Raw genomic sequence first — 25,102 nt, 5'->3', positions numbered from 1 at the left:
AGTGGGTTATGACCGAGTAATGCCCCGGATCAAGCCCCGTGGGACCCAGTGTCCCAGGCCAGTGTGGGTTACTTGGAACCACGCGACAGGGCATATTTTGTGGAGGCCACTGACTATGCAAGAGGCCAAGTTTTATCCTAATTACTTTGAGCTCAAGAAGTGAAAGTGGCAACCTGGCTGCTTCCACCTGGGCTCCCTCCTCTTCCTCCCAAGGCAGTTGCCTGGGCTTGTCCCTTTCAGGGGGTCTGAGAGCAGGAGGGTGGTCTCGGGGAGGAGCTGATACCTGTTCGCCAGTAAGATCACCCTGTTCGTGGCATCAGCCTCTTGCTGACACTTGATTTTCTCAGCTGTTGCTTTTTCAAACGCTGAGGTTAGGTTGCTCAGGTTGGCGTTAAGTTCCTGCAAAACCAAGTTGGAAAGCTGCTGGAAAACCCCACGAGGCATCTCTAGCCCCCTGCAGCGGCAGCAGGGCTGGGCCCTGTGAGCGCTGAGTGTGGAAGAGGCTCCCACAAAGGCTGAGAGCCCTCTGGAGCATGGAGGCCAAGGACACCAAGTGGCTCCCGGCACCATCTGGCCCCTGCCTCTGCCTGCATCCTCTCGCACTGCTGAATAATTCATGACGGCGGGCCGTGCCAACCCATTTTCAACAGAGGTATTGACCGGCAGCGGGAGCAAGCGGCTCTGGTGTTTCGCAGGGACGGGAGCGAGCCGGCACTTACAGCAATCTTGTTTTTGATCCGGGACAGCTTCTCTTGGGCCTCTGCCAGCTCTGCATTAGCCTCCTCCAGTGCCTGCCTCTTGGGCGCCACGTTGCAGTAGACCTCGTAGAAGCGGACGATATTGATGCACCAGGAGCACAGGCCGGCAGCGGCCGTGGACTTGGAGCGGATGAACTCGGGGTCGAACGTCGGGTTGCCTTGGTAGGGCCTAGCGAGCGAACCAGCAGGCCGGAGTCGTCACCCTGTCCTGCTCTGGCAAAACGGGCCCAGAGAGGCTGAGTGTCTTGCCCAGGGTGGCACAGCTCTGGAGGGGTAGCGCTGGGATTCACACAGTCAGGCTGGCCCTAGAGGCCACCCCCCACCGGCTCTGCTCTCCCACTCCCATTACCCCATGGTGGCATTGCCCAGTTTTCCAAGTCGGGCACCAGGAGACTGAAACTATAAGGTTAGAGGGAAGAGACGCAGACGAGATGACGTGGCAGGTGTCACATTTTGGGGATGGTATTCGTGTGTGCAATGCATGTGCTCGTGTGGTCAGCTGCTCTCACAGGTGCCGCTGACCTCTGTGGGGCCTGGCTGGCCTCTCTCTCAGACCTGTAGCCTGAAGGTTCCCGCTGCTGAGCTTGTCAGCTGTGTTCTTGGGGTGCTGTATGGGGAAGGGGCTGCCTAGATTTTGAGCCACAGGCCCCAGGAGCCTGAGGCCACGCTTCACCTCAGCACCGTGCCTTGGCCTGATGGAGAATTGGAGGGAAGCCCCGGCCACAAGGCCCACAGCCCCGACTCACTTGAAGGCCTTCAGGCAGGCCTCGGGGATGTGCTCCTTGTCGAACTTCTTCAGGGAGTCTAGGAAGGTGTCCACCTTGCCCATCATGATCTTGGCCGCTTTCCAGCTCTTGTCCTTGGGGATCTTGCCCCCAGGTGCGGTCAGAATCATCACGGCGGCGGTGACGTTGACCACAGCATCCGGCGGGGACCCAAAGGACTTCAGCTCTGTCAGGTTGTTCTGCAAATGACAGACGGGATGGGTCCGATGGGAGTTTGGACCGGGTCCTCGGCGATGCCCCGAGGAAGCCGCCATGAGTGTGTCACCACCCATGCCAACAGCGAAGGCAGCTTCCTCTCCAACCAGGCCAGGGGTCCCCTTTCTTTCCTTCCCCCTTTACCTTATTCAGAGTGTCCAGAGCCTCCTGGGCTGCCAGCAGGGCCGGTTCTGCTTTGGCCAGGTCTGTTTCACAGGCCTTTTGCTTCTCAGTGACGTTCTGGAAGGAAGACGGACAGGAGAGGTTACTGCAGGCCTGTCCATGTGCCTGTGGGGGCGTGTACGTGCATGTGTGTGCATGTATGTGCATGTATGCACATGTGCATGAGTGTATGTGTGCGTGAGTGTGTGTGTGCATGTATGTGTATGTGCATGCATGTGCATATGTGCATGTGTAGGCAGCAGTGGCGTGGGGCGGCCCAGGCCCCAGCAGGTCTGAGCTCCATAAGAGAGGCTGCCCCTCCGGCCACCACTCATTTGCTGCATTTGCTGACTGTGCTCCTTTGCCGACATCCCTCTGTGTGTACTTGGCCCCTGTCTGGAGCCCACCTTCCTCCCTGCCGCCTCTGCTCTGCCCCACAACGCTCAGGTCAGAATGAGCAATGCCTCAGCAGTTGGGTGGGATTCTGGAATGGGAACTGTTCCTTCTATCGGCTTGAGCTTCCAAGACTGGAGGGGAAATCCGGGGGCCACTGAGACCACCCTGACTTTGCAGTCTTATTGTTTCTGGGGCTGTTTCATAATCCATCCAAAATGGAACATCTCAGAGTGTATAGCTCACACCCCTCTAAGAAAGTAGCACCTCCTTCATTCATGCACATACTCATTCATTCACTCAGGAGACAGTGGGCAATGACTGGAACGCTCTTAAATAATTACACAGATGTGGGACTGATAAGCACCCAGGGAGGGGTGATGAGAAGCTGCACCAATGATGCTGTAACCCTCAGGCTCCAAAGATGATGAAGACGCTCCCCCTAAGCAGTGGTTCTCAACCTCAGCCACCCCAAACCAGCAAGGAGCCCACCCCCAGGCCAGTAACGTCCTACCCTCTGCGGGGGGGCCCGGAGCCGCACGTCTGAGGACCAGGCTCCAGTGAGGTCTTCTCAACCCTTCCCATGCTCACGGATCGCGGGCATTTCGTTACCATGCAGGCCCCATTGAGCAGAGCTGAGCTGGAGCCCAAGAGCCTGCATTTCTCACAAGCTCCTGGTGAGGCTGCCACTGTGGGCTGGGGGCTGAACATGGAGGAGCTCAGCCACGGGATGGGAGTTTTCTAAGGAAAGCCTGCTTCTGAGCGGGGGCCCTCCCCTGGGAGAGACTCCTTCGGGGGTCCCACTGGTTTAGGAACCTTGTCCTTCTGTGTAAGTCTCAGCCTTTCCCACGCCTGTCGGTGGCACCTGACCACACGGGGAAGCCCGGGAGGCCTGGCCAGTGCAGCAGCCTTCCTGAGGCCACGCTGGGCTGCCTTCACCTACCTTATTGATGACCTCAACCTTGACTTCTTCCTGGTCAGCAATGGCCTTCTCTTTGCTGACCTTCTCGGCCTCGATGCCGACCACCTGGATCAGTTGGTCTGCGCTCTCATTCTTCTGCTTGAGCTCAGCCTCCTGAATCGCCAACTTGGCTTTCAAATCATCCACCTGGGGAAGGAGAAACCGAGAAACAGCAAGCGTGGGCCGCAGCCGACACACACCGCCCTGCACTGGGCAGACGAGGGCTGGGAGCCACAGAGGGGCAGAACGGCAGGGCCGTGTCTTACGACTCCCAGTGACTCGTTTTGGAGAGTCTTTTCAATATCTTAAAAGTAAGTTATAAACCCTGACTGCGTACACAGGGTCACAAGTATGAGACATTCCTGGTGCTCAAAGGAGTTGGCAAGGTGATTGAATAGAAACATATCAACTGCAGCCTGGGCAACAGAGTGAGACCCTGTCTGTATAAATAATAAAAAAAATTAGCAAGGCATGGTGGCCTGTGCCTGTGGTCCCAGATACCTGGGAGGCTGAGGTGGGAGGATCACTTGAGCCCAGGAAGTCCAGGCTGCAGTGAGCCATGATCACACCACTGCATCCCAGCTTGGATGACAGAGCGAGACTCTGTCTCAAATGCCAAGTGAGTTGCAGTGCTGAGCAGGGCTGGCCAGGGCCCCTCCAGGCTGGTGGGAGAGTGACAGCGAGAGTTTGGCGGGGGGGTGGGGGCAGGGGTGCGAAAGCTCCCCCGGAAGCAATTGGGAGGTCCCAGTCTGTTCACAACTCCAGCAGGGAGGTGGCAGCTATTTTCAGGCCTCCTCACAGGGTGTCAATGGTGGGCAATAAAGATGAAGGAGCCGGGACTGCACGATGGAGGAGGTTTGAAGCAGGCAGAACCCTTCAAGATCCATACGGTGTGGAGGAAAGGATCCAGGGAGGTTTCTGAGCCAGGCCCCATGGTATGAATGGCATTTACGAATGAACAAATGCATTTGTATTGACTGTACTGGGCATGATGATCAAATCTCACCAGACATGGGGCAGGTGCCATCCCCCGTGTAATGCGCCCTCCATACAATCAACATTGTGAAAGCATTTTGAATCTGTTTTTTGTTACCACAAGTATACTAACTCTGGCCTAGAAGTGAATGCTTCTCAAAGGCAGGAAGCGTGCTCATCTTACTTTAGGCAGTGCTGAGCCCCGGTGTGACCAGCCCGTAGAAGCCTGTGACAGTAGCGGCTCCTGCGAGGCCTCCAGGGGATGGCACAGGAGCTGGCAGCCAGCCCCCCTCTCCTACCTGGGAAGCCGTGCTCTGCAGCTTCATCAGGCCGTTCTCCAGCCTCTCGATTTTGGCAACAAGTTCCGTTCTCTTCTTGGCCAGCAGGTTCTGGTACAGTTTGATCTGCTCCAGAAAGGTTTTGGGTGTGGTGTAGTTGTAGCGCCTCTCGGTAGCCAGGTACACCCTGGACATCTCGTTGACGGTGGTGTGCACGTAGGACATGAAGAAGCTGATGGAGGCCTTGACTTCCCACTACAAAGATGAGACAGCCAGTCATCCCTGGGACCCCATCCTGCAAATCAGCAAAGTGGGGCTCCCCAGACTCACCAGGGGCCCTGGACAAGGTGCCCTGAGACCGCTCTCAACCTCAGTGTCTTCAACTACCCAAAGGGGCTCCTGAGAGCAACAGATCCTGGGGCCCTTGTGGGCACTACACCATGGAAGGGTTTAGCTCAGCGCACAGGACACAGCAGAGCTTATTATCATTATCTCTGACACACAGACGCATACATGCACACACATGCATACACGCACACACACACATGTATATGTGCACACACATTCACATACCTGTATCTATACACATGCACACGCATTCACACACCTGCCTGTGTACACGTGCACACGCATTCACGTACCTGCCTGTGTACACGTGCACACGCATTCACGTACCTGCCTGTGTACACGTGCACACGCATTCACGTACCTGCCTGTGTACACGTGCACACGCATTCACGTACCTGCCTGTGTACACGTGCACACGCATTCACGTACCTGCCTGTGTACACGTGCACACGCATTCACGTACCTGCCTGTGTACACGTGCACACGCATTCACGTACCTGCCTGTGTACACGTGCACACGCATTCACGTACCTGCCTGTGTACACGTGCACACGCATTCACGTACCTGCCTGTGTACACGTGCACACGCATTCACGTACCTGTGTACACGTGCACACGCATTCACGTACCTGCCTGTGTACACGTGCACACGCATTCACGTACCTGCCTGTGTACACGTGCACACGCATTCACGTACCTGCCTGTGTACACGTGCACACGCATTCACGTACCTGCCTGTGTACACGTGCACACGCATTCACGTACCTGCCTGTGTACACGTGCACACGCATTCACGTACCTGCCTGTGTACACGTGCACACGCATTCACGTACCTGCCTGTGTACACGTGCACACGCATTCACACACCTGCCTGTGTACACGTGCACACGCATTCAGGTACCTGCCTGTGTACACGTGCACACGCATTCACGTACCTGCCTGTGTACACGTGCACACGCATTCAGGTACCTGCCTGTGTACACGTGCACACGCATTCACGTACCTGCCTGTGTACACGTGCACACGCATTCACGTACCTGCCTGTGTACACGTGCACACGCATTCACGTACCTGCCTGTGTACACGTGCACACGCATTCACGTACCTGCCTCTATGCACGTGCACATGCATTCACGTACCTGCCTCTATGCACGTGCACATGCATTCACATACCTGCATACCTGAAAAAGTACAAGGCTGAGAATGTGTTTTCATATCCCAGGTAATTCTGCAAATATTTATTGTTCATTACCAAGGCTGGGTCCTGGGATTTAGAACTTCTTTCCCCAGCCCTCTGGGCCTGCCCACCTACCTGAAGGCAGGCACTGGGAGCTTTGCCCCAGAAATTGTCTCAGCAATGTTAATTTTAATTCAGGACATTTTGAAAAGTAATGAATTCATCCAACACAGACATTTCAGGGTATATATATATATAGTGCTGGTGGTGGGGCCAATGCCTGTTTCTAGGAAGTCTCTGCCTTGGGAACTAGAAACCCAAATCTATGCTCCAAGGGACACCTTTGAACTGCACAGTTCCTGGGAGTGGCCAGTCTCATAAATGAATGCTCTAATGGCAAGTAGGCTCTTTTTCCCATCTTTAAAAACTAGGAAAAAGAGAAGCTAGTTTCAGGTTTATTCTGTCCTACTTAATAACTGGATATGTGTTCAAAAGAAACAAGAGATAGTAATAAAGGGAGGTTTATTCCAAGGGCTGCTCATCCCCCCTACTGAGTTGGTCAAAAGTGAGCCAGGGTTTACGGGTAATTTCCAGGCAAGCATTGAGCTCAAACAGTGAACATGGGCACCATCTTTCACTATTTTTTGTTTCTTTGAGATGGAGTCTTGCTCTGTTGCCCAGACTGGAGTACAGTGGCACAATCTTGGCTTACTGAAACTTCCGCCTCCTGGGTTCAAGAGATTCTCCTGCCTTAGCCTCTGGAGTAGCTAGGATTACAGGCATGCACCACCACACCCGGCTAATTTTTTTATATTTTTGGTAGAGATGGGGTTTCACCATGTTGGCCAGGCTGGTCTCGAACTCCTGACCTCAAGTGATCTGCCCGCTTTGGCCCCCCAAAGTGCTGGGATTATAGGCGTGAGCCACCGCCCCCAGCCTTGGGCACCATCTTTCAATGAAAAGAGACTGCAAGAGAATGTCGGACCTGTCATTTCCTCTGAGGTGCACAAAGCAATGGTGTGTGCCCTTGTGTATACTTATTCTAGCAAATACAGGCTCTCCAGCCAAGTGCTCGAGGCAAGGCAGAAAGCCTGAGTCGCCCGATCTGTCCACACGCTGCGTGTCCTCAGCCTTCCTGAACCGACCCTGGAGCCTTGGCCGCGCCGGGGCTGACTGGAAACCACCCCTCCCTGGCACAGGATTGCAGGACAATGAAACAAAAAAACCCAACAGCCCACCTTGGTTTACAACTCTGATGGTTTGTTCATCAGAATATTTTAGCGCTAATTTGATTTTCAAAAATATTACATTAAAACCTCACTTATCTTGATGCCTGAGTTTCTGGCAGTCTCTTAAACGTTGAGCCCAAGGCGGACGCCTCACTTGGCTCACCCTAATCCCAGCGCCCTTCTCTCCCAGGGAGCCAGCCCTTGGGCCTGTCCTTGTCCTCTGGGCTCTACGCTCAGGCAGAGGTGGCCCCAGTGACTCACCGGAATCCCCTCGGTCTCCTCCAGGAAGCGCGCGCTGACGGACACCAGCGCATCTTCTGGCCACTCGTGGAACCAGTCGATGGCCGTGCAGTTGACCACAGCTGGGAACTTTCTGGCTCGTACCCGCAGCACGGAGCCCACAGGGGAGAAACACAGGATCACCTGGGTGTGGGAGACACAGATGCGCTGCCTACTGGGACTGCAGTGCTGGGGCCTAATCCATCACTCTGCAGAAAGCTCTGCCAGAAAGCAACGCGCCCTGCCGGGCTCAGCCGCTCAGAGCCTGGGCAGCACAGTCCCGGTTCTGGGTTTGAAGGGCGGCCGCTGCATTGCCGTGGATAAATGCTCATCTGGCTTCATGCCTCTCGCTAGCAGTCCCAATCCCTCTGGAAGGGGCCCTTGGCTCTCTAAAACAGGCCGGGCAAAGGAAGGAATGGGGAGTGGGCATCCACATTGGGCAGATGAGGCCCCAGAACGGGCCGGGCTCCAAGCCCTTCGGTTCAGCAGGAAGGGTTCCCGCTGGGCCCTGAGGGATAGTGGCTAATTCCCAGAAAGGGCAGGGAGTCCCTGGGACCCCAGCTGGAGAAGGTGCTGTGGAGACAGGCCTGGGGGGCTCTCTGGCTAGATGAGGACCTCCCTTGTCATGGTTCTCAGCCTCCCAGCTGCCCTTGCTCTCTGGTCCCCTTTTGTGGCGTAGGTGTTGCACGGACACTGCCATTGATGGGAGTGGCTCGCTGCTTGGCTGACTTTGCACCCCTCACTGCGTGATGACGTGAGGGTGTGGGACACAGCCGGCACTGGCAGGGCACCAAAGAGGATCCAGAAGCAGGCAGCGCCCATCAGGGGACGCCTTTGGCTCACAGATAACATTCACTAATTGGGCTATGCAGCCCACAGAGGGGAGGGAGGGCCCCTGCTCTGAGTCAAGCAGGGGAAAACGATGGCCGGCAGGTGCCCAGGAGAGCTATGGGGTTGGCACCCTGCAAAGGGCAGCACCACTGAACTCTGGAGAGGACGGGGCCAATAGGTCCAAGGGGTTCTCTGTCCTACTAGGGGAGTTTAGCCTGCTTACCCTAGAGGCAATGTCGAAAGTCAAGGTGTGGTCAGGCAGCACTTTGGGAGGCCGAGGCAGGTGTATCACCTGAGGTCAGGAGTTCAAGACCAGCCTGGCCACCATGGTGAAACGCTGTCTCTACTAAAAATATAAAATTTAGCCAGGTGTGGTGGTGGGCACCTGTAATCCCAGCTACTCAGGAAACTGAGGCTGGAGAATCATTTTAACCCAGGAGGCAGAGTTTGCAGTGAGCTAAGATCACGCCATTGCACTCCAGCCTGGGTGACAAGTGAAACTCCATCTCAAAAAAAAAAAAAAAAAAAAAAGAGAGAGAGTCAAGGTGCATTTATCTACTTAAACTAGCTGTGTGTGGGGAGGGGGTCCACATAGAGTCGGTTGTCTGTCCACATCTGTGGATTTAACCAACCATGGACTGAAAATTGTTAAAAAAAATATAACAATAAAAAATAATACAAATAAATATATAGTATAACAACTATTTACATAGCATTCTACATTATATTAGGTATTATAAGTAATCTAGAAATGATTTAAAGTAGAGGGGAGCATCTTCAAAAATATGACACTGTTTTATATTGGGGCCTTAAGCATCCATCCCTCCATGGATTCTGGTATCCATGGGGGTCCTGGAATCCAACCTCCTCAGATACCAAAGGACGACTGTAAAAACACTTCTTTTGGCCCCAAGATACCTCTAACGACCCACGTGAAAAAGTCTCCAGGCTCCGGTTCATCAGACAGCCCCACCCACCCCTCACTCTCTCCTAACAGGATTTCACATCCTGTGAAAGATCAGTCCTCCTGCTCTATGCAGAGCAAAAACCCATACCCTGTAGGCCACGGGCACCAAGCTGGGCTCCTGAGGCCCTGCCGAAGACGGGAGCCTCACCTTGAGCTGTCTGCGCACTTTTTCGATGAAGAACTTCCAACATGTTTCCCGAGTGTCATTCATGCCAAGGGACTTGACTTGGGGTCGCATGGAGGAGATGATGCTCTCCACCTCGTCCTCCATAAACAGCCCGGGGATCTCTCCTGAGGCCAGCAGGTCATTGATCAGCACCAGAAACTGCTCCTCGGCCACCTGGGAGTCTGTCATCAGGAACACTGAGGGAATGTTCTTCACGGCAGCCTTTATGTACTGAGCAGCGAGGTCGATCTGGACGGAGTGAGGACACACTTAGGGGCCTTGGTAAAAAAATGCTCAATTAGAGACATCCTCCACAACCACCCAGAGCACAGGGCCATTTTTTCTTTGAGACGGAGTCTCGCTCTGTCGCCCAGGCTGGAGTGCAACGGCGCAATCTCGGCTCACTGCAACCTCCGCCTCCTGGGTTCAAGCAATTCTCTTGCCTCAGCCTCCCAAGTAACTGGGATTACAGGCACACGCCGCCACGGGGCCAACTTTCTTTTTTCTGTCTTTTTCTTTTTTTTTGAGACGGAGTCTCGCTCTGTCGCCCAGGCTGGAGTGCAGTGGTGCAATCTCGGCTCACTGCAAGCTCCACCTCCCAGGTTCACGCCATTCTCCTGCCTCAGCCTCCCAAGTAGCTGGGACTACAGGCGCCCACCACCACGCCTGGCTAATTTTTTGTATTTTTAGTAGAGACAGGGTTTCACTGTGTTAGCCAGGAGGGTCTCAATCTCTTGATCTTGTGAGCCACCCGCCTCGGCCTCCCAAAGTGCTGGGATTACAGGTGTGAGCCACTGTGCCCGGCCCACAGGGCCAACTTTCTAAGAAACATAGGCCAGGTGCGGTGGCTCATGCTTGTAATTCTAGGGCCTTGGGAGGCCGAGGTGGGAGGATCGATTGAGGCCAGGAGCTCAAGACCAGCCTGAGCAACATAGCAAGACCTTGTCTCTAAGGAAAAGAATAAAAGAAGGGTGCAGGAGACCCAAAACCTTGAACAGAGCACAGCCAGGTTCACAGCAGCCATCAGGACAACCCAAGTGTCCATTCATGCACGAACAGGTACATAAAACATGGTCCATCTGTGCAATGGAATATGATTTGGTCTTAAAAAGGGAGGAAATTCTGACACATGCTATAGCACGGACAGATCTTCAGGACATGACGCTGAGTAAAATAAGCCAGACACGAAAGGACAAATACCGTGTGATTCCACTTACATGAGGTCCCTAAAGTAGTCAAAGTCAGGGACAGAAAGAAGAATGGAGGTTGCCAGGGGCGGGGCTGGGGGAATGGGGAGTTGTTTAATGGAGACAGAGCTTCTGTTTGGGAAGATGAGAGGGTCCTGGAGAGGGACAGTGGTGATGGTCACACAACAGCGTGAATGTGCTTCATGCCACCGAACTAGATGTTAAAAGTGGTGAGAATGTCTTACTCTTCCTTTTTTTTCTTTTTTTTTTTTTTTTGAGACAGAGTCTCACTCTGTTGTCCAGGCTGGAGTGCAGTGTCGCAATCTTGGCTCACTGCAACTTCCGCCTCCCGGGTTCAAGGAGTTCTCCTGCCTCAGCCTCCTGAGGAATTACAGGCATGTGCCACCATGCCCGGCTAATTTTTGTATTTTTGGTAGAGACAGGGTTTTACCATGTTGGCCAGGCTGGTCTTGAACTCCTGACCTCAAGTGATCTGCCCACCTCGGCCTCCCAAAGTGCTGGGATAACAGGCGTGAGCCACCGTGCCCAGCCGAAAATGTCTATTTGTCTTAGAAAAAAAAAAATTAAAAAACAGGCCGGGCACGGTGGCTCACACCTGTAATCCCAGCACTTTGGGAGGTCGAGGAGGGTGGATCACCTGAGGTTAGGAGTTAGAGACCACCTGGCCAACATGGTGAAACCCCATCTCTACAAAAAATACAACAATTAGCCAGGCATGGTGGCACGCACCTGTAATCCCAGGTACTTGGGAAGCTGAGGCAGGAGAATCGCTTGAACCCAGGAGGTGGAGGTTGCAGTGAGCCGATATTGTGCCATTGCACTCCAGTCTGGGCAACAGAGTGAGACTCCATCTCAAAGAAAAGAAATAAATAACAGTGAAAATGGTCAATTTTATACTATGTGTATTTTACCACATATGCAAAAGGAAAGAAAAAAATCTTAAATGGAGACCCTAAAACAGGCCCTGAATAAATATACTGCAGGCTTGGACTGGGAGCCTTAACAGTCAACCCCCTTTCAGAGTCATCCACAGCAGGATTTAAGGACAGGGCGAGAAGATGATTTCATAGGAATTTTGCAAGAATAAATGAAAAGTTTTTTTTTTAAGCATTTTACAGAGCAGTAGGAATAGCTCGTTATTTTTGAATATGCCATTTCCATGTATATATATGTTCAGAAATGCCTGCCGGTTTCATCCAAGTAGTGATGTGTATTTCCAGCGTTTTGGCGATTTGCTTATCTATAATATTTAATTTAAAAAACAAGACCTATGGGCTTCTGTACTTATTGAAGAGACTTTAAAAGTGTCCATATAGGCACCCCAGTGGCTGCTCCATCCTTCGGAAGCAAGTCCGACTCCCTGAAATCTCTCTGTTCAGAGAGAAACCTCACCAGGCCTCCTCTTTGGGAGTTGACCAGGGTCAGAAGCCAGTCTCAAATCTCCTATCTTTTGACAAGCTAAGAAAAAGCAAGGGGAAGCTCTGAGCCTGGAAAAGCAGGTGGGCAGCAGGTGGGCAGCAGGTGGGCCGCAGGTGGGACTTGAGCCAAGGCTACGTCCTTGGCCCCTGCCTCGAGGTAAGGAGCGTAGTGTGAGAGCCAGCAATGACCTTGAGTCAAAGATGAATCACTCTTCTCATTTCACAGTGTAGCAAGGACATTGGGTGGAGACTGACCATACCAGAAATCTTTTCCTTTTTTGTTCTTTTTTCTGACTTTACTTTTTTAGAGATAGGGCCTCACTCTGTCACCCAGGCTGGAGAGCAGTGGCATGATCATAGCTTATTGCAGCCTCGACCTCCTGGGCTCAAGGGATCCTCCTGCCTTGGCCTCTCAAAGTGCTAGGATTACAGGCTTGAGCCACCGCTCCCATCCCGTCTGGCTTTCACAGCCACACTGTCCCACGTGGAGTGGCCCTTACCCTGCCCACTGTGACCGCTGGGCAGTCCCCACCTCACCTTCCCCGCTCACTCTCTGGCACAGTCCCCTCCACTCCCGTCCTCTTATGCTGCTGAGGCTGGCCCCCACATCTCTACCCGCATCCTGTCCCTGCACTTCCCAGCCCCATGTGTCCCGCTGTGCGATGGCCGCCTCATCCCCAGGTATCTCATCTCCTCCGGGCCTGGCCCCAGGGCAGTTCTCCCCCACCCTCCCTCCTATCTTGGTTGAGAGCCCCATGGTGCTACTGAAGCTGGAGCTGCCTGCGTCCCTGTCATCACTGTCAGCCAAGGATGGCAATCGTCACCTGCATCTAGGCCCGTCTAGGGACCAGCCATTAATAAGGGGCACAGGCTTCCCTTTCTTTGGCCAAAACATCAGCAGCAGTGCCTTTCCTTGCCATAGCCAATGCCACTGGCAGTAGACAGGCAGGACACGGAGCCGAGATTTGGGAGTGGGGGTGTGTGAAACATTAGGGTTATGGAGTAGGGGTGTGAGGGTTAGGGTTAGGGAGTAGGGGTGCGAGGGTTAGGGTTAGGGAGTAGGGGTATGAGGGTTAGGGTTAGGGAGTGGGGGTGCGAGGGTTAGGGTTAGGATTTGGGAGTGGGGGGTGCGAGACACGCAGCAAGGCCTCTTCCCTGAGAATAACATGAGGCCAAGCCCCCACCCCACCCGATGGCTGCTTCTCACCCCTCCCCTCTCATGTGCAGGAAGCTGGGGGGGAGGGGGGGGACCTGAGCCGCTGAGACCACGGCCCCTCATTCTGCTGACAGGCTTTCTTCAGGGAGCAGCCCAGCTCTGGCTGCTGACTCAGGCCTGGGTGAAGGTTTCACAGAAATAAAAACTCCCCACCGCCTGGCCCTGGGGGCTGTGTGTGGGGTGTGGGGAGGGGAGCTGGCGTAGCACCTGAAGGTTTCGGATCCTGGACCCCAGCCGAGTCCCCGAGGTCACGCACGCTGTCTCGGCAGGCACAGCCCTCGCTGGCCCTGGTTTCCCCTCCCACTCCGTTCTCCCTTCTCGTCACACCTGCCGACTTTCAGCCTTTGTGGGGTCACAGAGCTTGTGCCCCAGCTCCACCCAGGTCACCCTTCAGCAGTTTCTGTGCTTTCAAACTATCCTTCCCGTGTCCTAGAACACTACCACATCCTGCCCGCTCTATCCCCTGATCAGACATCTTGATGGAGTCTCGTTTTCTTGGGACCAAGCCCAGGGCTTTTCACACGGCACACTGTCCTCCAGGGTCCATCCTCCACCCCTTTCCTGTGCACCCCTAGCCTCCAGCAGGTGCCACAGCTTCCGGGACCTACTTTATAATATTACATAATCACAAACATATATGTTACCCCCATAGGGGTGAGCCTATTACTACGGCAGCACCATTAGAACGATAATCATGTGGAAAGGCTCAGGAGTCTAGCTCCCCCAATACAATTCAGGAACTTATAGCCCTGTTTACCTCTGCCCTTAGTTCTGAATCCACAGAAGCGGCTTAAGAAATGACAGTGATGGCCGGGCGCAGTGGCTCACGCCTGTAATCCCAGCACTTTGGGAGGCCGAGGTGGGCAGATCACGAGGTCAGGAGATCAAGACCACGGTGAAACCCCGTCTCTATAAAAATACAAAAAATTAGCCGGGCGTGGTGGCGGGCGCCTGTAGTCCCAGCTACTCAGGAGGCTGAGGCAGGAGAATGGCGTGAACCCGGGAGGCGGAGCTTGCAGTGAGCTGAGATCGCGCCACCACACTCCAGCTTGGGCGACAGAGTGAGACTCTGTCTCAAAAAAAAAAAAAAAAAAAGAAATGACAGTGATAGCAAAGCTGATTTGTGATGGGTGCAGGGGCAGTGAAATTCCACAGCCCAGATCACAGAGCCACAGCGGCTGATGAATAAAATAGTACTGCTGAGGCTGAGGCTGAGGCTGAGCATCCACAATCAGCCCCGACAGGAAGGATCAGGGAGAAAATCCCCGCAGGGATGCAGAGCAAGGAAATGATGCCGTCATGAACGTAAACCAACATGATTTAGTTAATAGACTAGAGACTTCAATGGAGAAAGCTCAGTAAAACCATACGGCTCCAGGTTCAAACGACGCTTGAGTGGCCGCAGATACCAACGTGAACTAACTCCATCAGATGCGCTGAGAACCCATGACACACTACCGCTCATGGGTCCAGAGGACAGGGCTGTGTTTGGGAGTGCCCATCTGAGGAGTTCAAAAAAGAGCAGGCTGGCCCCTTTATACATGGAGCAGAATCTGCTGGGAAGGCAGAGAACAGCCAGCCAGAAACTGGAGGCTCTCCCAGAGGTTGGCCGTCCCTGGCACAGCCTGTACTGCCCCTCCAGGGTCTCTGCCTGCAGACACCTCCCACCGCTCCCAGCATCACTGGCTCCAGGTCCGCCTGCTAAAGCCACCAGCCCAGCGACTGTCTGAAGGCCATCTACTGCGGGAGGGTCCCCTTAGGTTCCCCCTTGGGTCTGGCATCGTCCTGGCCCCACAACAGCAGCCCCAGCACACAGACAAGGCATGGCTGTGTAGCACGGCCCAATCGATTTCAGGTCTAATCTCAAGCACGATGATTCCTTCTGAACTAATGGCATGCGGTTGCCTGGGAGAGCAGATTTTCAGGAACAAGAAATCAATAAAAACCCTCAGCAGTGTGTCTTGGGCATGGGAGACCTTATGTTTACTCTAATGTTTATTTCATTCATTCCAAAAGCAGCCATTCAGCATCTCAGGCATGCAGTTAGACACCCAGTCATGGCTCTGAATTCTGTAATCTGGAGAGAGAATAGGGAACAATTTGGAACACTCAGTGACCAAGGGCAGGGATCCAACCTCTCTGCCTCTGTGATCTGGGTTGATTCTGTGGACTTGTGTCCATCGAGTAGTCGACAGACACATTCTTCACCTCAGTCACACAGACACACACACTGGCCGGAAGGTTTCACACACTTCATCTCAGTCACACTGGCCAGAAGATTTCACACCCTTTACCTCAGTCACACGGGCTGGAGGGTTTCACACTCTTCACCTCAGTCACATGGACATGCACACTGGCTGGAAGGTTTCACACCCTTCACCTCAGTCACACGGGCCGGAAGGTTTCACACTCTTCACCTCAGTCACATGGGCACGCACACTGGCTGGAAGGTTTTCTGGCCTCTGCTTTCTAAGATAAAGACCCTTTGGTTAAGGACTATTGGTGATGCTCGGATTCCCTGTACTCGCTGGCTTCATTTTGGAAAAGGGAGTGAAGTTTTTCTTTACTCCCTGACCCTACCCCAAAAGCCAGCTTATTGAACAGTAAGCTCTCACCTTGAGGTCGGCGATCCCGTAGCCCTTCTTGAGGGTGATCTGAAACACGTCAAGCCCGCTGATGTACGCTGCCAGGCGGGAGAGGCTCTGTTTGCCACTGCCGCCCACCCCCACCAGCAGGGCATTCCCCCGGGGAGACTCCAGGATGCGATTAATCCTGCAGATGTGAGCCACGGCGTCCTCAAACAGCACCTGCAGAAACCGGAGAGATCCCACAACATCCTGTAGCACCTGGAATCACCTCTGTCACCAGCACGGACTCTGCACACGCTGAGGTGTGCACTGTGTGCCACGCAGCCCCACACAATGCCACTCGGATGTCGATAATGCAACCGGAGAGGGTGACCCGGTCCAGGTCCCGTGCCCTTGCTATCAGCTCCAGCCTGCTCACCAAATTCACGACTGCATTAACTTCATTGTAGCTGTCCAGGACGTCCACGAGGAGCTTGTTCAGAGGAGCCATGTCGGTTACAGGAACGTATTTGGGATCGCCAATCCCTTCAGCAAAGTGGCAGAAGATATTTGGCTTGGCAAATAAGAGTTCATCACCAAGATCCTAGAAAAAAAAAAAAGACGATACTTCTGGTTTTTGCCACCATGACCACACAGATAGTTAACAGCAATTCAGTACTTTGCCAAGGTGGCCTAGGAGGTCACCCCGGGGTACCAGGCCAAGTCTCCAGGGGCCCAAACCTGCTGCCGTGGGCCCACCAAACCACTGGGGCAAAATTTCCTAAAGTGGGAGGGTCTGATCCCCACTGTATCAGAAATGAATTCATAGTCCAAAGAAATGATTCCACCAAGAACACATGGGACACACCAGCGAGGCACACAGAGCCAAGCAGGGCCTTTCTCCACCCCAAGTGGACAGAGGGAGGTGATCACACCCTGATCTACTGAGCGCTCAATTCCTCCTCACTCGGACCCACAGCCACGTGCCGGAGTTGTGTGGAACCCTCGGATCCACAGCCACGTGCCGGAATTATCACGTGGAACCCTCGGACCCACAGCCACGTGCTGGAGTTATCACGTGGAACCCTCGGACCCACAGCCACGTGCCGGAGTTATCGCGTGGAACCCTCGGACCCACAGCCACGTGCCGGAATTATCGCGTGGAACCCTCGGACCCACAGCCACGTGCCGGAATTATCGCGTGGAACCCTCGGACCCACAGCCACGTGCCGGAGTTATCGCGTGGAACCCTCGAATCCACAGCCACATGCCGGAATTATCACGTGGAATCCTTGGACCCACAGCCAAGTGCCGGAATTATCGCGTGGAACCCTCGGATCCACAGCCACTTGCTGGAATGATCACGTGGAACCTAACACGGATCTTCCCACCCCCAACAAAGGGCCCTTCTGAGAGGGCTGCAGTTCTCACTGGCCTCCGACGCTCCACCCTCCTGGAGCCATTCTGGGCTCGGCAGAGGGACTGGGCAGCTTGACTTACATCAAAGAACTTCTTGGTGGAGGCCATGGTGACTCTGTGCAATGTTTCCTGGTCTTTTTTGTCAACCATTTTGTCACCATACACTCGTTCAGCCTCATGTAGCCAAAGGCGGACAAGGTCCAGTGGGGTTTTCAGAACTTCTGCTGTGGAAAATAAGAGTCCCTGCCCCAAACACGGGATGATCAGCACCATCAGCTGTTACGAAGGCGAGCCCAGTGCTGGACACAGATGACCCTGAGGAGCAGCCCCCTCCCCCGGGGCGAGGGGACCTGTTCAGCTGTTGGCACAGCATTCACTTGGGGCCAGGGAAGCCACTCATCACGGAGGTCCCACAAATCCCGGATGCCAGTGTGTGTGTGTGTCCTGAGAGATGTGGAGTTTTCCTCATAGGACAGGGTTGGGGCCTCATCCTCCAGAAGAGTGAATGGTGGAGGAGGGACAAGGGAGGCTAATTGCAAAGGAAAGCAGGTGACTGATGCCACAGGGCAGGTCACAGGCTTGGGTAGCACAGCAAGCCTATCTGGTCCAGTCCTGGCTTGGCCATTTACTAAGCAAGCGACTCTAGGCAAGCTCGACAAGAGCTTATTGAGGGCCTGGAATTTCCCAGGCACAGCGATGATGCAACAGACCCTGACGCTGTGGAGTTGACATGCTAGCGGGGGAGGTGGCCAGGTACACAAAGAAATAAGGTAATTGCACACTATGGTGTGTGCTCTGAATGACAAACCCAGGGCAGTAAGACAGAGTGTGAGAGATGAGGAGTGGCCTCTGTGAGAGCGTGCCATTTAGGCTGATACTTTATTTTTTTTTATTGATACTTTTTGATATGTAGTCTCACTCTGTTGCCCAGGCTGGAGTGCAGTGGCATGATCTCAGCTCACTGCAACCTCTGCCTCCTGGGTTCAAGTGATTCTCACATCAGCCTCCCGAGTAGCTGGGACTACAGAGGCACGCTCCACCATGCCCAGCTAATTTTTGTATTTTTAGTAGAGACAGGGTTTCACCATGTTGGCCAGGCTGGTCTCGAACTCCTGACCTCGTGATCTGCCCGCCTTGGCCTTCCAAAGTGCTGGGATTACAGGCGTGAGCCACTGCACCCGGCTGGGCTGATACTTTACGTGGGAGGAGGTGGGCATAACTTAGCCTCCCTCAGCCACAAACTCCTGCTCAGTAAAATGGGGATATAAGCACCAAACTTATGTGTTGTTGGAGGAGGAGAAAATGGGAATGTAAGGGGCCAAACCCAATCCCTGACTCAGAGTAAGCAGTCAGCAAATGAGAGGAAATATTATTACCATCACCACCATCATCACCACCATCATCACCACCATCATCACCACCACCATCATCACCATCATCATCTCCACCATCACCACCATCATCACCACCACCATCACCACCACCATCACCACCACCATCACCACCACCATCACCACCACCATCACCATTATCATCTACACCATCACCACCACCATCACCACCACCACCATCACCACCACCACCATCATCATCACCACCATCATCACCATTATCATCTCCACCATCACCACCACCATCATCACCACCACCATCACCACCACCATCATCACCATCATCATCTCCACCATCACCACCACCATCACCATTATCATCTACACCATCACCACCACCATCACCACCACCACCACCACCATCATCACCACCATCATCACCATTATCATCTCCACCATCACCACCACCATCATCACCACCACCATCACCACCACGTGGCATCATCACATCACCATCATCAGCATTACCACCATAACATCACCATCATCACCATTATCACCATCATATCACCACCACCATCACTATCATCATAACTATCACCACCACCACCATCATCACCACATCACCATCACCACCATCATCACCACCATCACCATTATCACCACCACCATCACCACCATCATCACCACCATCACCACCACCACCATCACCACCACCATCATCATTATCTCCACCATCACCACCACGTGGCATCATCACATCACCATCATCACCATTACCACCATAACATCACCATCATCACCATCATATCACCACCACCACCATCATCACCACATCACCATCACCACCACCATCATCACCACCATCACCATAATCATCTCCACCACCATCACCATTATCATCTCCACCACCATCACCACAATCACATCACCACCACCACCATTATCACCATCACCACATCACCCACATCACCATCACCACCACCATCACTGCCACCACTATTATCATCAGCACCACCATCACTACCACTATCACCATCATCACCACCATCACTATCACCATCATTATCACCACCATCACCCTCACCACCACCATCACTATCATCACCACCATCATGACAATCACCATCATCATGACCATCACCATTACCATCACTACCACTGTCACCACCACCGTCATCACCACCACCATTATTATAATCATTATCACCATTACCATCACCACCATCACCACCATCACTACCACCATCATCACAATTATTACCATCATTACCATCACCATTGCCATCACCACCATCATCACCATCAGCACCATCACTATCATCACATCACCATCACTATCATCATAACCATCACTACCACCACCATCACCATCACCATCATCACGACCATCACCATTACCACCATCACTACCACTGTCACCACCACCATCACCACCATTATTATCATCATTATCATTACCACCATCACCACCATCATCAGTCCACGCCTCCCTGAGAGCTGTGATGAGGAAAGCACCTGTGGATCAGGCACTGGGCCACAAGGCAGGCATGACATAAAGCTACAAGAGCAGTACCTGGAAAATATTGGAGAGGTCCCTGAGGTTGAAGACATAATGAAACTTAATGGCCGTGGGAAGAAATGTTGCCGCGATTTTCTGATGCAAAGCTGTTAGAGGAAAAGGACGTGTCAATTCTCATGTACTCTTGCTGGCCCCAGGAAGTGCAAGCCTCAAGTTTCTAAAGCCAATGGACTACGAAATGGTGACAACTGGAGTAAGAAATCTGCACAGCTCTTTGAAGTGGGAGGGAGTTTGCTGTTCTCCTTAAATCATTTGTGTATAGAATTTCCTAGCCTCTACCTCACCATGAAGCAATTGTATTTCACAATTTCTCCTGTCGAAACATAGCATCGTTTTTAAGATATTGATTTAGAATTATAAATAAAACATTTATCAAGGGAAAATGTGAAGAACCATCAGCCCACAGAGCCATAGGTTTTACCGATGGGAGAGGGGATGAGGCCAGCCAGCTTACCCAGGGCCGCGGCCACCAGCTGGCTGCTTATCCTCTGGATAGCCATGGAGACCGAGCGGAAGGCCAGGTGCTGCGTCAGGATTGTGTTGTAGATGGTGGTGAGGGCCTCCTGGCCGGGGAAGCTCACAGCAAACACGCAGAAATGGCGCTACCCCAAAACAACCAAACACACCAGTCAGCCAGCTCTTGGGGACCTGCCCCGGGGCCAGGGCCACCTTCGCGGGAGAGTGGCCCCTGTCCTCATGGTCTAAGGTCTTTTGGGCATTGTCAGAATGGGCAGTTACCCTCCTTGTGCCTTGCACGTGGTAAAACTGCATTAAGTATCATTACACATGAAACAGACAAATTTACTTCATGCTCTCAAGAAGAATTTTGGCAAAGGCAAGAGATGGGCTCAGAGTACAGGCCTGGGTTTAAATCCAGATCTCTGTGTGTTTAGATAACTTAGAAGCAAAGTCTGTCTGGGTAAGGGCTATAGATAAAATACAGGATGCCCTGCTAAATCTGAATTTCAGATAAACAACAAGTACTTTTTTTTTTTTTTTTTTTTTTTTTTTAAGAATAGTATGTCCCAGGCCGGACATGGTGACTCGCACCTGTAATCCCAGCACTTTGGGAGGCCGAGGCGGGCAGATCACTTGAGGTCAGAAGTTCGAGACCAGCCTGGCCAATATGGTGAAACCCCATCTCTACTAAAAATACAAAAATTAGCCAGGTGTGGTGGCGCACACCTGTAGTCTCAGCTACTTGGGAGGCTGAGGCAGGAGAATTGCTTAAACCCGGGAAGCGGAGGTTGCAATGAGCTGAGATCACACCATTGCACTCCAGCCTGGGTGACAGAGCGAGACTCAGCCTCAAAACAAAAACAAACAAAACAACAAAAAAAGAACAGTATGTCCCAAATATCGTATGTAACATACTTAGACTAAAAACGTATTTATTTATCTGGAGTTTGGATTTAACTGCATTTTTATTTGCTAACTCTGCCAGTTGACCGGGTCACAGGGAAGGCTGGCTAGCTGCTCGTCCTCTCCATGCCCTGGAATTTTCTGACACATTCTGCAAGGTTAAGGAGTTCTCCAGAGAATGTCGGCCTGCAGCCCTAACACCCTAAACCAAAGCTTTTCCTCTCATTTGCCAGAAGCAAGCCTCAGACTCATGGCAGGTGACGGGGATGAGTATGGTTTCTGCTTACCTGAAGCCTGGAGTCAATGGTGAAGGATCCGGAAGTGGGGTTCATGCAGGCCACGTACTGACAGTTATGGACGTCTTTTAACGTCAGCTTATGTCTGTCATACCTGAGGGGGGAACCAGCATTCATGTTGTGCCCCTGGCCTGGAGGAGCCATCCCCTGCCCCCACTGTGCTCCCAAGAATGCCCTCCTGATTATTATTTTTTTGAGACAGAGTCTCGCTCTGTCGCCCAGGCTGGAGTGCAGTGGCACAATCTCGGCTCACTGCAAGCTTCGCCTAATTTTTTGCATTTTTAGTAGAGATGGGGTTTCGCCGTGTTAGCCAGGATGGTCTCGATCTCCTAACCTCGTGATGCGCCCGCCTCAGCCTCCCAAAGTGCTGAGATTACAGGTGTGAGCCACCGTGCCCGCCCCCCCACCACTGGCTTTTTTTTTTTTTTTTTTTTGAGACGGAGTCTCACTCTGTCACTCAGGCTGGAGTGCAGTGGCATGATCTTGGCTCACTGCAACCTCCGCCTCCTGGGTTCACGCCATTCTCCTGCCTCAGCCTCCCGAGTAGCTGGGACTACAGGCGCCCGCCACCACGCCCGGCTAATTTTTTTGTACTTTTAGTAGAGACTGGGTTTCACCGTGTTAGCCAGGATGGTCTTGATCTCCTGACCTTGTGATCTGCCCGCCTCAGCCTCCCAAATGCTGGGATTACTCCATGTGGTTTTAAAAACCCTCCACAGATACTGATAATATGTGAAGCAGCTGCTGTGACTTCATGCTCTCCAGAGAAATTTTGAAACAAGAGGCAAAAGAGTGGCTCAGAGAGCAGGCTGGGGTTTATGTTCCGGCTCTGGGAAGTTGGTTAACATCTCTGTGCCTCAATAGTCTCACCTGTGCAATGGGTCACTAGGAGGATAAAATGAGCTAACATATGAAAAAACACTGGGGAGTACCTGACGTACAGTAAGTATGCAATAAATGTTCACCATCCCTGTTATCAGGATAATTATTAATGGCTGCTATTATTAAATAAGCTGAATAGGCCAGGCACAGTGGCTCATGCCTGTAATCCTAGCACTTTGGGAGGCTGAGATGGGCAGATCACTTGAGGTCAGGAGATCAAGATCAGCCTGGCCAGCATAGTGAAACCCCATCTCTACTAAAAATACAAAAATTAGCCAGCCGTGGTGGCAGGCACCTGTAATCCCAGCTACTTGGGAGGCTGAGGCAGGAGAATCACTTGAACCTGGGAGGCGGAGGTTGCAGTGAGCCAAGATCATGCTATTGCACTCCAGCCTGGGCAACAGAGCAAGATTTCACTTCAAAAATAAAATAAAATAAGCTGAATACTTTCCTTGATGTCACACTACACTAGTTACTTTTTTTTTTTTTTTTTCCCGAGACAGGGTCTTGCTCTCTCACCCCGGCTGGAGTGCAGTGGTGAACACAGCTCACGGCAGCCTCTATCTCCTGGGCTCAAGCCATCCTCCCAACCTCAGCCTCACACTACCATGCCCGGCTAAGTTTCTGTAGAGACAGGGTCTCACTATATGACCTGGGTTCAAGTGATCCTCCTGCCTCCACCTCCTAAAGTGTTGAGATTACAGGCCTGAGCCACTGCGCCCAGCACCTTTGTTTTTTTCCCCCATTATGCACTTTGTGTGTTGGAAGCTGACGTCTGTTTCTAGTAATTCCTTGTATATTTCAGATATTAATCCACTGTCAATTTTATACATTGCAAATGTTTTCCTCCATTCTTTTATTTCTCCATTATATCTGTCCATGGTGTCTCTCGCTGAGCAAAATTCCTTAATTTTCATTTAAATCACAGCCATCAATTTTTTGCCCTTCTGTGTGTGCTTCTGAAACTTTTGCCTGCGCAGTCCTCTCCTGTGCACACTTCTCAGGTCACAGATGTTGTCCCTGTTTGCTTCCCCACCTCACAGTTCACCCTTTCCCTGCGGGCCCGTCCTTCCCACGGGCCCCACCCTTGTCTGCCTTTTTCTTCCACAGGTGAGCATTTTCCTGACACATCCACTAAACAGTCCATCCTTCCCTGTTGTCATGGGGCCATGTTAATCTGATATTCTAGAGGGATCTTTTGAAAACTCAAATCTCACTCTGCCACCCCTCCTGAAGATCCTTCAGGGTAAACTCCAGGGCAGATGTGGATCTAGGGCTGAAGCTTAAGAACGTGGAGGCTCCTCCTTGAGGAAAAGAAAGCAAAAATCTTCAACAAATTTTACAAGGGCACATGACCACGTGCAGCCCTTGGAAGGGGCCTCGCGAGTTGCAGGGAAACCGAGGCTGAGCCCCCACAGCCCTCACAGTAGACCTGCCTGCAGAGAGGAACTGGTGGGCTCTCATGCATGCACCTGCCCTCCTCTCCTGTCTGGGTGCCCTCAAATCTCCCACCCCACACCACGTTCGGTTCTCCTCAAATGATGTCAAACTCTCTCCAGGCTCCCTGCTCAGAGTGGCAGCTTTGTCACCTCCCCCAGGGAGCCACCTCTGATGCCTCTGTCCCCACATCACAACCTGCAGCCCAGAGTAGGCTTCCTATAGTCGTGAGCTCTGGGAGTGTCGTTCAGTGAGGAAAAGGCAGGTGATGGAGTCAGACATATCTGAACTCAAAATCCAGTTCTGGCTGAGCGTGGTGGCTCACGCCTGTAGTCCCAGCACTTCGGGAGCCTGAGGCGGGCAGATCACCTGAGGTCAGGAGTTAGAGACCTGCCTGGCCAATATGGTTAAGCCCCGTTTCTACTAAAAATACAAAAATTAGGTGGGCATGGTGGCAGGCACCTATAATTTCAGCTACTTGGGAGGCTGAGGCAGGAGAATTGCTGGAACCCAGGAGGCAGAGGTTGCAGTGAGCCAAGATCGCACCACTGGACTCCAGCCTGGGCAACAAGAGCGAAACTCTGTCTTGGAAATAATAATAATAATAATAATAATCCAGCTCCGCCACTCATTAGGGCCATGACCTTAAGTAGGCAACCTAACCCCCCATGCCTGCCTTTCTCGGCATGAGGCCAGGCTTCACGAATGAGCAGACTAGTTTCTAGGCTCCTTTGGCCTGAGCTACTTGCTTATTTTAAGAGACAACTATGGCTGGGCACAGTGGCTCACACCTCTAGTCCCAGCACTTTGGGAGGCCGAGGTGGGCGGATCACCTGAGGTCAGGAGTTCGAGAACAGCCTGGCCAACATGGCGAAACCCC

At 52.6% G+C, this 25,102-nt stretch overlaps 1 protein-coding gene across 2 annotated transcripts in view; it reads right to left on the bottom strand.

The window, feature by feature from the left end:
* Positions 1–25,102, bottom strand: part of DNAH17 (dynein axonemal heavy chain 17) — a 155,801-nt gene that overhangs the window by 34,617 nt on the left and 96,082 nt on the right. For both annotated transcript variants that reach the window (XM_055388775.2, XM_055388774.2), the window contains 14 exons: positions 21,895–21,997; positions 20,700–20,847; positions 20,240–20,331; positions 17,414–17,575; positions 16,353–16,517; positions 15,962–16,153; positions 9,487–9,753; positions 7,523–7,684; positions 4,529–4,762; positions 3,237–3,401; positions 1,883–1,978; positions 1,505–1,722; positions 720–927; positions 284–399 (listed from right to left, as the gene is read on the bottom strand). In XM_055388775.2, coding sequence (XP_055244750.2) covers positions 284–399; positions 720–927; positions 1,505–1,722; positions 1,883–1,978; positions 3,237–3,401; positions 4,529–4,762; positions 7,523–7,684; positions 9,487–9,753; positions 15,962–16,153; positions 16,353–16,517; positions 17,414–17,575; positions 20,240–20,331; positions 20,700–20,847; positions 21,895–21,997 — 2,328 coding nt within the window. The remainder of the gene's footprint in view (positions 1–283; positions 400–719; positions 928–1,504; positions 1,723–1,882; positions 1,979–3,236; positions 3,402–4,528; positions 4,763–7,522; positions 7,685–9,486; positions 9,754–15,961; positions 16,154–16,352; positions 16,518–17,413; positions 17,576–20,239; positions 20,332–20,699; positions 20,848–21,894; positions 21,998–25,102) is intronic.

This window comes from Gorilla gorilla, chromosome 4 (assembly GCF_029281585.2).
Source record: "Gorilla gorilla gorilla isolate KB3781 chromosome 4, NHGRI_mGorGor1-v2.1_pri, whole genome shotgun sequence".
Lineage (NCBI taxonomy): Eukaryota > Metazoa > Chordata > Mammalia > Primates > Hominidae > Gorilla > Gorilla gorilla.
The sequence above is the reverse complement of the archived record's forward strand: the minus strand, read 5'-3'. Positions and strand labels throughout refer to the sequence as shown.